This window comes from Bos indicus, chromosome X, assembly GCF_029378745.1.
Source record: "Bos indicus isolate NIAB-ARS_2022 breed Sahiwal x Tharparkar chromosome X, NIAB-ARS_B.indTharparkar_mat_pri_1.0, whole genome shotgun sequence".
NCBI lineage: Eukaryota > Metazoa > Chordata > Mammalia > Artiodactyla > Bovidae > Bos > Bos indicus.
This window is the reverse complement of record NC_091789.1, coordinates 40,046,579-40,060,124: the sequence shown is the minus strand read 5'-3', so window position 1 is coordinate 40,060,124 and position 13,546 is coordinate 40,046,579. Positions and strand designations below refer to the sequence as shown.

Below are 13,546 nucleotides of genomic sequence, written 5' to 3'. Positions count from 1 at the left end.
TGCCCCCACAGTGCATCTCACATCCCACTGCAAAGTGGTCTTTTTGAAGTCTGAACAAGACCATGCCCCTCTACTCCCTGTGATTCACCTCACCTGATGAAGCCAGGCCTTCATACGTTCCAGGGGACTGCAAGTAACTCATTCTCTCCAGACTCCACCTGTGTGGCTGCTGTCTATGCCCGTCTATATGGGCCTGTGATGATCTCCTAAAATGAGGGTTATTTTATACAGAGAGAATGGGGTGAATGATGGCCAAACAAAGATGCATCCTCCCAGAACAAGGCCATATCTGGGCAAAGGTTCTTTGTAGATGTAGTTAAGGATATCCATATAAGCTCATGTAGGGTTAGGATGATCTTCAATCCAACTGACAGAGTCCTTTGAAGAGACGAAAGAGGACACAGAGGGGAAGCCTCTTAAAGGCGGAGGCAGAGATGGGAGGGAGGGGGCCACAAGCCCAGGGCTGCAGTGAAAAAGAAAAAAGAGAAATGATTTTCTTTTCTTTGCTGAGAGCAAAGAAGATAAAGATAACAGTGAGCAGGCTTAATCTCTCCTAGATTTTCCTTACTGCTCCTAATCTGTACTCTTTAACTAAGTTTGCTTTTGTGCCCCCTAACTCTACTTGACCTACACCCTGCACCTATTCTCCTTTGACCTCATGCTACTTACACCCTGGTGCTTGCCTTTACCACCCTTGTAGTTTTCCAACCCTTGTAGATTTCCAACCCTTGTAGACTGCCCCTTGTAGGTTTCCTTCTTTTTGCATTTCAGAAAGAAAGCAGCAGTGCAATGAACCAGAGACAAACAGACCTAGTTACTGGGCTACCTGATACCAGCTCTGCTTTTTGTGGAGTTTTATTGCTGTTGTTATTTCATAATTCTGTTTATTTATTTATTGTCTATTTTTGCCTGTACTGGGTCTTTGTTGCTGCACAGACTTTCCTCTAGTTGAGGAGACTGTGGGCTTCTCTTTTGTGCAGTGTGAGGGGTTCTGAGCCTGTGCTCGAAGCCTCGGAGCCACAACTGCTGAGCCCATGTGTTGCAACTACAGAAGCCTGCATACTCTGAAGCCTGTGCTCCACAAAGAGAGAAGACACCACAATGAGAAGCCCTCACACCACAAGTAAGAGTAGCCCCCACTCTCTGAAAATAGAGAAAACCTGGGCACAGCAACAACGACAGTGCAGCCAAAAATAGATAAATGAAATAAACAAGATAAATCAACACTTTAAAAAATGAAAGTAAAATAAATACTCAACAATGACCTACTGTATAGCACAGGCATCTACACAGAACACTTTGTAATAACCTATAAGGGGAAAGATGTCAGGGTAAAAAGATGTGTACTCATCTTCTCCTGCGAGAACTCCAAAATTGCAACTCACTGCTAAACAACCATCAACAGGATAATGTTGAGGCACCACAGAGACTTACCAGACCTTCCTTTGAATGTTTGAGTGTCTTCTGCGGAAGCACGGGTCTGCAGTGACCTGCCACATGGAAAGGGGCTCTGGCTGCAGCAGACCTGGGGCACTTAGCATGTGGCATAAGCTCTCTTGGAGGATGTTGCCATTAGCTCGACCACAGAGCTGCCGAGCAGACAACACACAAACTGCAGAACAATTATATCAAAGAAATTCTCACACTGTTAAGAAAGTTCTAGGACCCACAACAGATTTCCCAAACTGGGGATCTAGCAAAGGGACTGAGAACCTCCACAGAATTAAACTTTGGAAGCCAGAAGGATTAGATTACAGAACTTGCACAGGACTGGGGAAACAGACTCTTGGAGGGCACAAAAAAACCTTGTGTGCAGCAGGAGCCAGGAGAAAGGAGGAGTGTCCCCACATGAGACTGAGTTAGAATCTGCTGTGAGAATCCAGGAGTGTCTGGTGGAAGCGTGGGTCAACATTTTGGCCTCAGGCCAAACAATAGGGAGGGAACACAGTCTCCTGCATCTATAGAAAATTGGATTAAAGATTACTGAGGATGGCCCCACCAATCAGATCAAGGCTCAGTTTCCCCTACAGTCATTGTCTCCCATCAGGAAGCTTCCATAACTCTCTGATCCTTATTCATAAGGGGGCAGACAGAATGAAAATCACAGTCATAGAAAACTAACCAAACTGATCCCATGGACTACAGCCTTATCTAACTCAATGAAACTATGAGCCATGCGGTGTATGGCCACCGAAGATGAACGGGTCATGGTGGAGTGTTCTGACAAAATGTGGTCCACTGGAGAAGGGAATGGAAACCACTTCAGTATTCTTGCCTTGAGAACCCCATTAATGGTATGAAAAGGCAAAAAGATGTGACACTGAGAGATGAACTCCCCAGGTCTGTAGGTGCCCAATATGCTACTGGAGAAGAGTGGAGAAATAACTCGGGAAAGAATGAAGAGACAGAGCAAAAGTGAAAACAGTGCCCAGTTGTGGATGTGACTGGTGATGGAAGTAAAATCTGATGCCAAAAAGAACAATATTCCATAGCAACCTATAATGTTAGTTCTATGATCGTGGTAAATTGGATGTGGTCAAATAGGAAATGGCAAGAGTGAACACTGACATTTTAAGAATCAGTGAACTAAAATGGACTGGAATGGGCAAATTTAACTCAGATGATCATTGCATCTACTACTGTGGGCAAGAATCCCTTAGAAGACATGCAGTAGCCCTCATAGTCAACAAGAGTAAAAAATGCAGTACTTGCGTGCAATCTCAAGAAGGACAGAATGATTTCTGTTCGTCTCCAAGGCAAACCATTTGACACCACAGTAATCCAAGTCTATGCCCCAACCACTAATTCCAAAGAAGCTGAAGTTGAATGGTTCTATGAGGACCTACAAGACCTTCTAAAACTAATACCAAAAAAAGATGTGCTTTTCATTATAGGGGACTGCAATGCAAAAGTAGGAAGTCAACCAGACTATACTACAAAGCTACAGTCATCAAGACAGTATGGCACTGGCACAAGGATAGAAATATAGATCAACAAAACAAAATAGAGAGCTCAGAGAAGAATCCCTGCACCTATGGACACCTTACCTGTGACAAAGTAGGCAAAAATATACAATGGAGAAAAGACAATCTCTTTAACAAGTGGTGCTGAGAAAACTGGTCAACTGCCTGTAAAAGAATGAAATCAGAACACTTTCTAAGACCACACACAAAAGTAAACTCAAAATGGATTAAAGATCTACATGTAAGACCAGAAACTGTAAAACTCCCAGAAGAAAACATAGGCAGAATACTCTCTGACATAAATCACAGCAAGATCCTCTATTGCCCACTTCTCAGAGTAATGGAAATAAAAGCAAAAATAAACACACAGGACCTAATTAAATGTAAATGTTTTTGCACAACGAAGGAAACTATGAGCAAGGTGAAAAGACAGCCTTCAGAATGGGAGAAAATAATAGCAACCGAAACAACTGACAAAGAATCAATCTCCAAAACATACAAACAGCACATGCAGCTCAATACCCGAAAAATAAATGACCCAATCAAAAAATGGGCCAAAGAACTAAACAGACATTTCTCCAAAGAAGACATACAGATGGCTAATAAACACATGAAAAGATGCTCAACATCACTCACTATCAGAGACATGCAAATCAAAACTACTTTGAGGGACCATCTCACCCCAGTCAGAATGGCTCTCATCTGAAAGTCTACAAACAATAAATGCTGGAGATGGTATGGAGAAAAGGGAACCTTCTTACACTGTTGCTGGGAATGCAAATTAGTACAGCCATTATGGAGAATAGCATGGACACTTCTTAAAAAACTCGAAATAGAACTGCCATAGAACCAAGCAATCCAACTGCTGGGCAAACACACCAAGGAAACCAGAATTGAAAGAGACGCCCACACCACAGTGTTCATTGCAGCAATCCTTACAGTAGCTAGGGTATGAAATCAACCTAGATGTCTATAGACAGATGAATGGTTACAAAAGTTGTAGTATATATACACAATGGAATATCACTCAGCTATTTAAAAGAACACATTTGAGCCAGTTCAAATGAGGTGGAAGAAACTGGAGCCTGTTATTCAGAGTGAAGTAAGTCAGAAAGAAAAACACCAATACAGAATATTAACGCATATATATGGAATTTAGAAAGATGGTAACACCGACCCTAAACACAAGAGCAAAAGAGACACAGATATAAAGAACAGACTTTTGGACTCTGTGGGAGCAGGGGAGGGTGGGATGATAGGACAGAATAGCATTGAAACATGTATATTATCATATATGAAATAGACAACCAGTCCAAGTTCGATGCATGAAACAGGGCACTCAAAGCTGGTGTACTGGGACAACCCAGAGGGATGGGATGGGGAGGGAAGTGGGAGGGTGGTTTGGGACAGGGGGACACATGTACACCAGTGGCTGACTCATGTCAATGTATGGGAAAAACCACCACAATATTGTAAAGTCATCATCCTGTAATTAAAATAAATAAATTATTTTTTTAAGTAGGAAGCCAAGAGATACCTGGAGTAACAGGCACATTTCACCTTGGAGTACAAAATTAAGCTGCTGCTGCTGCTAAGTCACTTCAGTCATGTCTGACTCTGTGCGACCCCATAGATGGCAGCCCACCAGGCTCCTCTGTCCCTGGGATTCTCCAGGCAAGAACACTGGAGTGGGTTGCCATTTCCTTCTCCAATGCATGAAAGTGAAAAGTGAAAGTGAAGTCACTCAGTCGTGCCTGACTCTTAGCGACCCCATGGACTTCAGCCTACCAGGCTCCTCCGTCCATGGGATTTTCCAGGCAAGAGTACTGGAGTGGGGTGTCACTGCCTTCTCTGAAGATTAAGCAGAGCAAAGGTTAAAAGAGTTGTGCAAAGAAAACGCACTGGTCATAGCAAACTCCATCTTCCAACAACCCAAGAGAAGACCCTACACGTGGACATCACAAGATGGTCAATATCAAAATCAGACTGATTATGTTCTTTGCAGTCAAAGATGGAGAAGCTCTGTAGAGTCAGCAAAAACAAGACCGGGAGCTGACTGTGGCTCATATCATGACATCCTTATTGCAAAATTCAGACTTCAATTGATGAAAGTAGGGAAAACCCCCTAGGCCATTCAGGTATGACCTAAATCAAATCCCTTATGATTATACAGTGGAAGGGACAAATATATTCAAGGGATTAGATCTGGTCAACAGAGTGTCTGAAGAACTATGGACGGAGGTTCCTAACATTGTACAGGAGGCCATGGTCAAAATCATCCACCAAAATGAAATGCAGAAAGGCAAAGGTGTTGTCTGAGGAGGCCTCACAAATAGTTGAGAAAAGAAGAGAAGCTAAAGGCAAAGGAGAAAAGGAAAAAGACACACCCATCTGAATGTAGAGTTTCATACAATAGCAAGGAGATATAAGAAAACGTCTTAGGTGAACAATGTAAAAAGAAAGAGGAAAACAACAGAACGGGAAAGAATAGAGATCTATTTAAGAAAATTAGAGATACCAAGGGAACATTTCATGCAAAGATGGGCACAGAAAAGGAAATAAATGCTATGGGCCATTTCTGAAGCAGTAGATATTAAGAAGAGGTGGCAGGATTACACAGAAGAACTATACAAAAGAGATCTTAATGACCCAGAGAACCATGATGGTGTTATTAGTCATCTAGAGCCAGACATTCAGGAAAGCGATATCAAATGGTCCTTAGGAAGCATCACTATGAACAAAGCTAGTGGAGGTGATGGAATTCCAACTGAGCTATTTCAAGTCCTAAAAAATAATGCTGTTAAGTGCTGCCCTTAATATGCCAGCAAATTTTGAAACCTCAGCAGTGGCCACAGGACTGGAAAAGGTCAGTTTTCATTTCATTCCCAAAGAAAGGAACTGCCAAAGAATGTTCAAACTATTGCACAATTGTCCTCATCTAACATGTTAGCAAACTAATGCTCAAAATTCTCCAAGTGAGGTTTCAACATACGTGAACCAAGAACTTCTAGATGTTCAAGCTGGATTTAGCAAAGGGAAAGGACCTTAGATCACATTTCCAACATCCACTGGATCATAGAAAAAGTAAGAGAGTCCAGAAAAACATCTACTTCTGATTTATTGACTAGGCCAAAGCCTTTGACTGTGTGGATCACAACAAACTGTTGGAAAATTCCCAAAAGATGGGAATACCAGACCACCTTACCTGCCTCCTGCAAAATCTGTATGAAGGTCAAGAAGCAACAGTTAGAACCAGACATGGAACAACGGACTGGTTCTAAATTAGGAAAAGCATATGTCAAGGTTGTATATTGTCACCATGTTTAATTAGGTGTGGAGTACATCATGCAAAATGCTGGACTGCATGAAGCACAAGCTGGAATCAAGATTGCCAAGAGAAATATCAATAAACTCAGATATGCAGATGACACCATCCTTATGACAGAAAGTGAAGCAGAATGAAAGAGCCTCTTGACTAAAGTGAAAGAGGAGAGTCAAAAGGCTGACTTAAAACTCAACATTCAGAAAACAAAGATTACGGCATTTGTTTCCATCACTTCATGGCAAATAGGGAAACAATGGAAACAGTGAGAGACTTTATTTTCTTGGGCTCCAAAATCCCTGGAAATGTGACTGCAGCCATAACATTCAAAGACGCTTGCTCCTTGGAAGAAAAGCTCTAAGCAACCTAGAGAGCATATTCAAAAGCAGAGACATTACCTTGCCGACAAAGTTCCATCTAGTCAAAGCTATGGTTTTTCCAGTAGTCATGTATGGAAGTGAGAGTTGGACTACAAAGAAAGCTGAGTGCCCAAGAATTGATCCCTTTGAACTTTGGTGTTGGAGAAGACTCTTGAGAGTCCCTTGGACTGCAAGGAGATCCAACCAGTCCATCCTAAAGGAAATCAGTCCTGAAGATTCATTAGAAGGACTGATACTGAAGCTGAAGCTCCAATACTTTGGCCACCTGATGCAAAGAACTGACTCATTGGCAAAGACCCCGATGCTGGGAGAGATTGAAGGTGGGAGGAGAAGGGGATGACATAAGATGATGGATTGGATTGGATTACCATCTCTATGGACACAAGTTGAGCAAGCTCTGGTAGTTAGTGATGGATCGGGAGCCTGGCGTACTGCGGTCCTTGGGATCACAAAAAGTCACACACGACTGAGCGACAGAACTGAACTGATAAGGGAAAAGAATATTAAGAAGAATAGATATCTATATCTACACCAGACCAGCTGGAACATAAGGGATGCTGATGGTGACTGGTTCTGACTCTCAGGACTTCAATCAACTGAAGCTTGGAGTCTCGCACAGCCCAAGACCCTTAATAAACATGCCTGTAAAGGTAAACTGTTAGTCACTCACTCGTGTCTGACTCTTTGCAACACCATGGACCACCAGGCTCCTCTGTCCATGGGACTCTCCAGGCAAGAATACTGGAGTGCTTTGCCATGCCCTCCTGTGGGGATCTTCCCCACCTAGGGATTGAACCTGGGTCTTCTGCTGTGGGCAGATTGTTTACGGTCTGAGCCACCATGGAAGCCTCAACATGCCTGTTCCCATAGATTAAAGCTTCCCCACCTTTGCGCTTTAGACAGACAGTGCTCCAGAAAGCTGCATGGTGTTCTCCATAGTCCTGCAAGTAATACACTTTTCCTTCCCATGAGCTTTGGCTGGGTTGTATCTTCTGGCTCAACACCACCATGAGATGAATTCACTTTTCTGGTAACATTTCTCCATCCAGACTCCCAACCACCACTTGATACTAATTCTACAGTCAGTCCTCTTGCTTCCAATACATGGAAATCACCTTTTTGTTCTGTGAGCAATCTAGGTAAGGGCCAGAAACAGTGTCCTTATTTTATCTTGAGATGCCAGTAGGGGTCAAGCAAACTCATCTCTGTGGATCCATTGTCCTCCACTTCAATGCCTCGTTTTACAGAAAACACTTGCAAGGCTTTGAGTTTTTATTTATACCTGATTTTTGAAGGCTTTTGATACCTACATTAAATATACAGACTACTCATAAATGCTACTTCTACTTTGAGATTAAAAATCCTCCAAGTTTTTCTAACTTTCTTATTCCATGTGTTGCATTTAAATGTTTGACCATATGTTGTTTATCTTGTGTCTCATCAGAATTTAGTTAATTACACAGTTTTCCCCTGAATAATGCAGTACTCACCACATAGAAGCAATGGCACCACTCCAGTACTCTTGCCTGGAAAATTCCATGGACGGAGGAGCCTGGTAGGCTGCAGTCCATGGAGTCGCTAAGAATTGGACACGACTGAGCGACTTCATTTTCACTTTTCACTTTCATGCATTGGAGAAGGAAATGGCAACCCCCTCCAGTATTCTTGCCTGGAGAATCCCAGGGACAGAGGAGCCTGGTGGGCTGCCGTCTATGGGGTCGCACAGAGTCGGACACGACTGAAGCGACTTAGCAGCAGCAGCAGCACCACATAGAGGGAGAAGGCAATGGCACCCCACTCCAGTACTCTTGCCTGGAAAATCCCATGGACGGGGGAGCCTGGTGGGCTGTGGTCCATGGGGTCGCTAAGAGTCGGACACGACTGAGCGACTTCACTTTCACTTTTCACTTTCATGCATTGGAGAAGGAAATGGCAACCCGCTACAGTGTTCCTGCCTGGAAAATCCCAGGGATGGAGGAGTCTGGTGGGCTGCCGTCTACGGGGTCGCACAGAGTTGGACACGACTGAAGCGACTTAGCAGCTGCAGCACCACATAGAGTGCTTCCCCAAACTAGATTTGACCAGGTATTACATAGGCCTAGGAGAAAATTTGGGAGCATGACTACAGTCTGGTGGAGTCGTGATTACAGTTGAGGGCACTGGAAGGAAACATCCAGCCTGAAGACAACACGCCCACTGGAAGATCCAGGCCTAAGAGGTCATGCCTGAAAACAAGGAAAGAAATCGGCCAAGATGTGCCTGCGCACTGGAGGCTTCTTGACTGACACGCCCCCGAGAAGCCATTTCCCCAGTGTTTGGGTGGGGCCTCCTTCGCTCTCTGCACCCTCCCAGTGCCTATTGGCTGGACTGCCTCACTTGCGGCACTGATTGGTCGCTTGTGCCTGGAACCGTACAAGACGGCTGCGCCCCCTTCATTTTGCCTCAGCGCGGGAGGATTAACCGCTAAGCTGTTATCGCGATACGGGCCGGGGTCGGAAGTGCCGCAGAACAGCGAGGAGACTGAACGGAACGCACGCTGTGCAACCTTCGTAAACCCTCAGAGTGACGGCTTCTAATTCCAGGGTGAGAGGCCCCAAATCCCATCAGCTTTGAGGAACCTGGGTCCTAACCTGAGAGCTTGCAATTCATCAGCTTCAGGGACTCCAAGTCCCTTCACTGGCAGAAACACTGAATACCCTAGTGCTGCAACTCTCAAATACCTAGAGTAACCCCAGTTCCCTTCAGCCTGCTGCTGCTGCTGCTAAGTTGCTTCAGTCGTATCTGACTCTGTGCAACCCCATAGACGGCAGCCCACCAGGCTCCTCTGTCCCTGGGATTCTCCAGGCAAGAATACTGGAGTGGGTTGCCATTTCCTTCTCCAATGCATGCAAGTGAAAAGTGAAAGTGCAGTCGCTCAGTCGTGTCCAACTTTAGCGACCCCATGGACTGGAGCCTACCAAGCTCCTCCGTCCATGGGATTTTCCAGGCAAGAGTACTGGAATGGGGTGCTATTGCCTTCTCCACCTGTCAGCTTGAGGCACCCTGAAAATAGCACCCACAGAGAGACCAAATTTCCTTAATCTCAGAGACCCTGAATACCTCAGCCTGGGAGCTCTTAAAACTCTTCGTCCTCAAGACCCCCACTGTCCTGCCTGTCAAAGACTTAAAGCCCCTTAATAAGAAACCTCCAATTTTCTCAGCCTCAAAGATCCCAAGTTCTCTCACCCTGTGCATTTGACATCAGCTAAAAGATCCCCAGTCCCCTCTGTCTGAGGATCCCAGTTCCTTCAGCCCCTGTGTCCCAGATCTCCTCCTCAAGCTGAACAACTTTTCCCTTATACATAGAACCCATGTTGGCCCAGATTTTTCAGTCCCCAGGGGGAGATCCTCAAAACCCTTCTTGGAGAAATATTCTCTCTCCTGCACTGGAACAGAGCCCTGATTTCAGCCTGACCCCAGGCCAGCAGTTAGGGGCTTCCAGGTCTCCTCAAGATTCCCTATGTCACCCACAGACACATCCCTCCCAGTGCCTTTCCTCAGAGGGGCTGAATTGTAGGGGAACCAAAGAAACCATATCTAGTTCACATTAGGGTGGCCTGTCATAGCTGGACAGGATCTGTCCACCCCACCAACACCCTCACTCTGACTTTCCCTACACCTTCCTGCCCTAGACACTCCACCCAAGAAAGACAGACCAGGCTCTGGACAGTGGTCTGGGCTATCTCAGCATCTTCTCCTTCCATAGGCACCTTGGCATTGAGGCATTCCCATGGCCATGAGCCAAAACAGGTCTCCAGAGGAGAGAACTAAGGGAGACGCTGGGAGAACAGAGTGGAAGCTCACGGTGAGAGGCAGAGTTGGCAAAGCTGGGCTCTAAGCCAGCTCTATAGGAAGGACACAGCCCCGGTCCCTAAAGGACAACAGACTGCTTGACTGGGCAGCTGAGTGAACTTCTCTGTGAGTGTACACAGGATGGGAATGCCTTGTCCTGTCTGAGACAGTGGTGTGAAGCAGAACAAAACAGGACACTAGCATCATCAACTGCTCTGTGTCCAGCGAGAGTTAGGAAAATGCTCAATGTTTTTTCAGTTAAGTAGCACACAGGCGGGAAGGAAAGTCTTTGTTCCTGTCTCACAGAGACCATCCAGTAGCTTCAGGCTAGTCCCTGCACAAAAGGTGGAGGAGACGTCAGCTCTAAGGTCTGACTTATATTAGTAAGACCCTGATGAAATCTATTATTTTCCTTAGGCCAAAGATGCTTTCAAAGACATTTCCATATACTTCTCCAAGGAAGAATGGGCAGAGATGGGAGAATGGGAAAAAACTGGATATAGGAATGTGAAAAGGAACTATGAAGTGCTGATCGCTATAGGTAACAGGAACTGCTGGGTGCCTGTGAGCCTGGGAAACATGAAACAGGTCTTCAGCCTCAGTGTTTCCTTGGCTGTCTCTCAGGTGGCTTCATCTGCTCACAGTTCCCTTTTGTGTGGAGACTAACCTGGAGGAAATTTTTATTGTTTTACCAAAGTGGGATTGACCCTGGCAGTGCAGAGCTCACCTCTTGCCTTGTTCTACATTCTCCCAGCCCATCCTACTGATTTCCCTGACTTTGTGATACTTTCCATTGCTTTTGTGCTTTGTGCTTCCTTCTTAGAACATATATTTTGCTTCTTTCCAGGTTTAAGAGCCACTCAACCAGCTTTCATGCATCACCGCAGGCAGGTCATCAAACCCCAGGGAGATGATACTGAGGATTCTGATGAAGAATGGACACCACAGCATCAAGGTGAGGGGCCAGGAGAATGTAGAGGTGTCTTCCCAAAACCAGCCTGGGCTAAGGTCTCAACTGCATCTCAGCCATTAGCAAAGAAAACATAATTTTCAGCATTCTGAAGTGGTTGTGGCTGAATATTGACATAAGCCTGAATGAAGATGAATGTATAGGTTTTCCAGTGTAATTCTCAAAAGCTTTTTCTTTAAAATTTATGATTCTTTTTAAAAAGAATTATTTTTGCTAAACATTCTTAATGAAAGGCAATTAAAGATACCTTAGGCTATAAATTCATCAAAGAGATTTCTAATAGTAATCTCATAATAATTCGGTTATTGGAGTAAATCTCTTAGAAGAGCAAATGATTAACATATTATGTCAAGATACATTATTTGTGTGTAAAAAACTAACACCACATGATCTTCTTACCCTGCTGCTACTGCTAAGTCGCGTCAGTCGTGTCCGACTCTGTGCGACCCCATAGACTGAAGCCCACCAGGCTCCTCTGTCCCTGGGATTCTCCAGGCAAGAACACTGGAGTGGGTTGCCATTTCCTTCTTCTTCTTACCCTAAGGTGAAACAAATTCTTTGTTTTGAATCTGGGAAAGGGTTTGAGATAACTGTATATTCTCCCTTATCTTTCCCACATTTCACTGACCAGAAACAGCCTCAGGTAAATAAAAAATTAAGTACACTCACTATAAAATAAAAGTGAGCAGCTCAATTCCTCTTCTGCTGCTCAGAGAGTTTACAAGAGGTAATCTGCCTAGACTGGAGAAAACAATTTTGATAATTCTAGGATTCTCCATCAATGGATTTCTGTTCTCCCAGATTTTTAAAAATTATTTATTTAATTTTGGGTGCACTGGGTCTTTGCTGCTGTGCAGGGGCTTTCTCTGGTTGCAGTGACTGACTTCTCGTGGCAGAGCACATGCAGGCTCAGTCGTTTGTGACACACAGGCTTAGTTGCCCTGCAGAAAATGAAATCTTCCTGGACCAGTGACTAAACCTGTGTCCTCTGCATCGGCAGGCAGATTCTCATCCACTCTGCCACCAGGGAAGACCATCTGTTCCCTTAGGTTATGAAAACTAGTGTAAGAGAAATGAAAACCAAAGGTTTTGACATGAAGAGAGATTCTTCATAGGGAATACATACCCCATGGTTCACCATACCTCTGCTGCTGCCGCTAAGTTGCTTCAGTCATGTCTGACTCTGTGCAACCCCATAGACGGCAGCCCCCCAGGCTCCCAGGTCCCTAGGATTCTCCAGGCAAAAACACTGGAGTGGGTTGCCATTTCCTTCTCCAATGCATGAAAATGAAAAGTGAAAGTGAAGTCGCTCAGTCACGTCCGAATCTTAGCAACCATATGAACTGCAGCCTACCACGCTCCTCCATCCTTGGGATTTTTCAGGCAAAAGTACTGGAGTGGGGTGCCATTGCCTTCTCTCACCATACCTCTACACATCTTTATTTACCTTCTTAATTTCTGAGTGTATGGTACACTATTGCTGACTATGTACACATTGCTCTACAGCAAATCTGTAGAACTTTTTCATCTTGCATGACTGAAGCTTTACACATACTGAGCAACAATTCTCCAATTCTTTCTCCTCATAGTCCTTGGCAACCACAATTGTATTTTCTGTTTCCATGGATTTGATTAATTTACGTACCTCACAGAAGTGGAATCATGCAATATTTGCCTTTTTTTTAATTGGTTCATTTCACTTAGCATAATATCATCAAGGCTTATCCCTGAGGTCACATATGATAAAATACTTTTTTAAGGCTTCAAAACATCCCATTGTGTGCATGGGTATATAATATATATGATATATATAATCTTTATCTGTTTATCCACCAATGAACATTTAGATTGCTTCCACATCTTGCCAACTGGGAATAATGCTGCAATGACCATAGATGTGCACAAGATTTATTCAAGATCTCGCTTTCAATTTTTTATGGAAATATACTCTGTAGTTGGATTACTAGATCATACAGCAGTTCTAATTTTCTGAGGAAACTCCATGCTGTTTTCTGTAAAGGTTGCAACATTTTACATTTCCAACAATAGTGTATAAGTGTTCTAATTTCTCCATATACTT

General features: G+C 44.2%; 1 protein-coding gene across 1 annotated transcript in view; it reads left to right on the top strand.

Annotated features, from left to right (window-relative positions):
• LOC109561910 (histone-lysine N-methyltransferase PRDM7) overlaps positions 1 to 13,546 on the top strand; it is a 62,499-nt gene that overhangs the window by 30,053 nt on the left and 18,900 nt on the right. Inside the window, exons 3-5 of the mRNA XM_070784075.1 lie at positions 9,018 to 9,214; positions 10,914 to 11,037; positions 11,344 to 11,451. Of these exons, the coding sequence (XP_070640176.1) occupies positions 9,018 to 9,214; positions 10,914 to 11,037; positions 11,344 to 11,451 (429 nt within the window). The remainder of the gene's footprint in view (positions 1 to 9,017; positions 9,215 to 10,913; positions 11,038 to 11,343; positions 11,452 to 13,546) is intronic.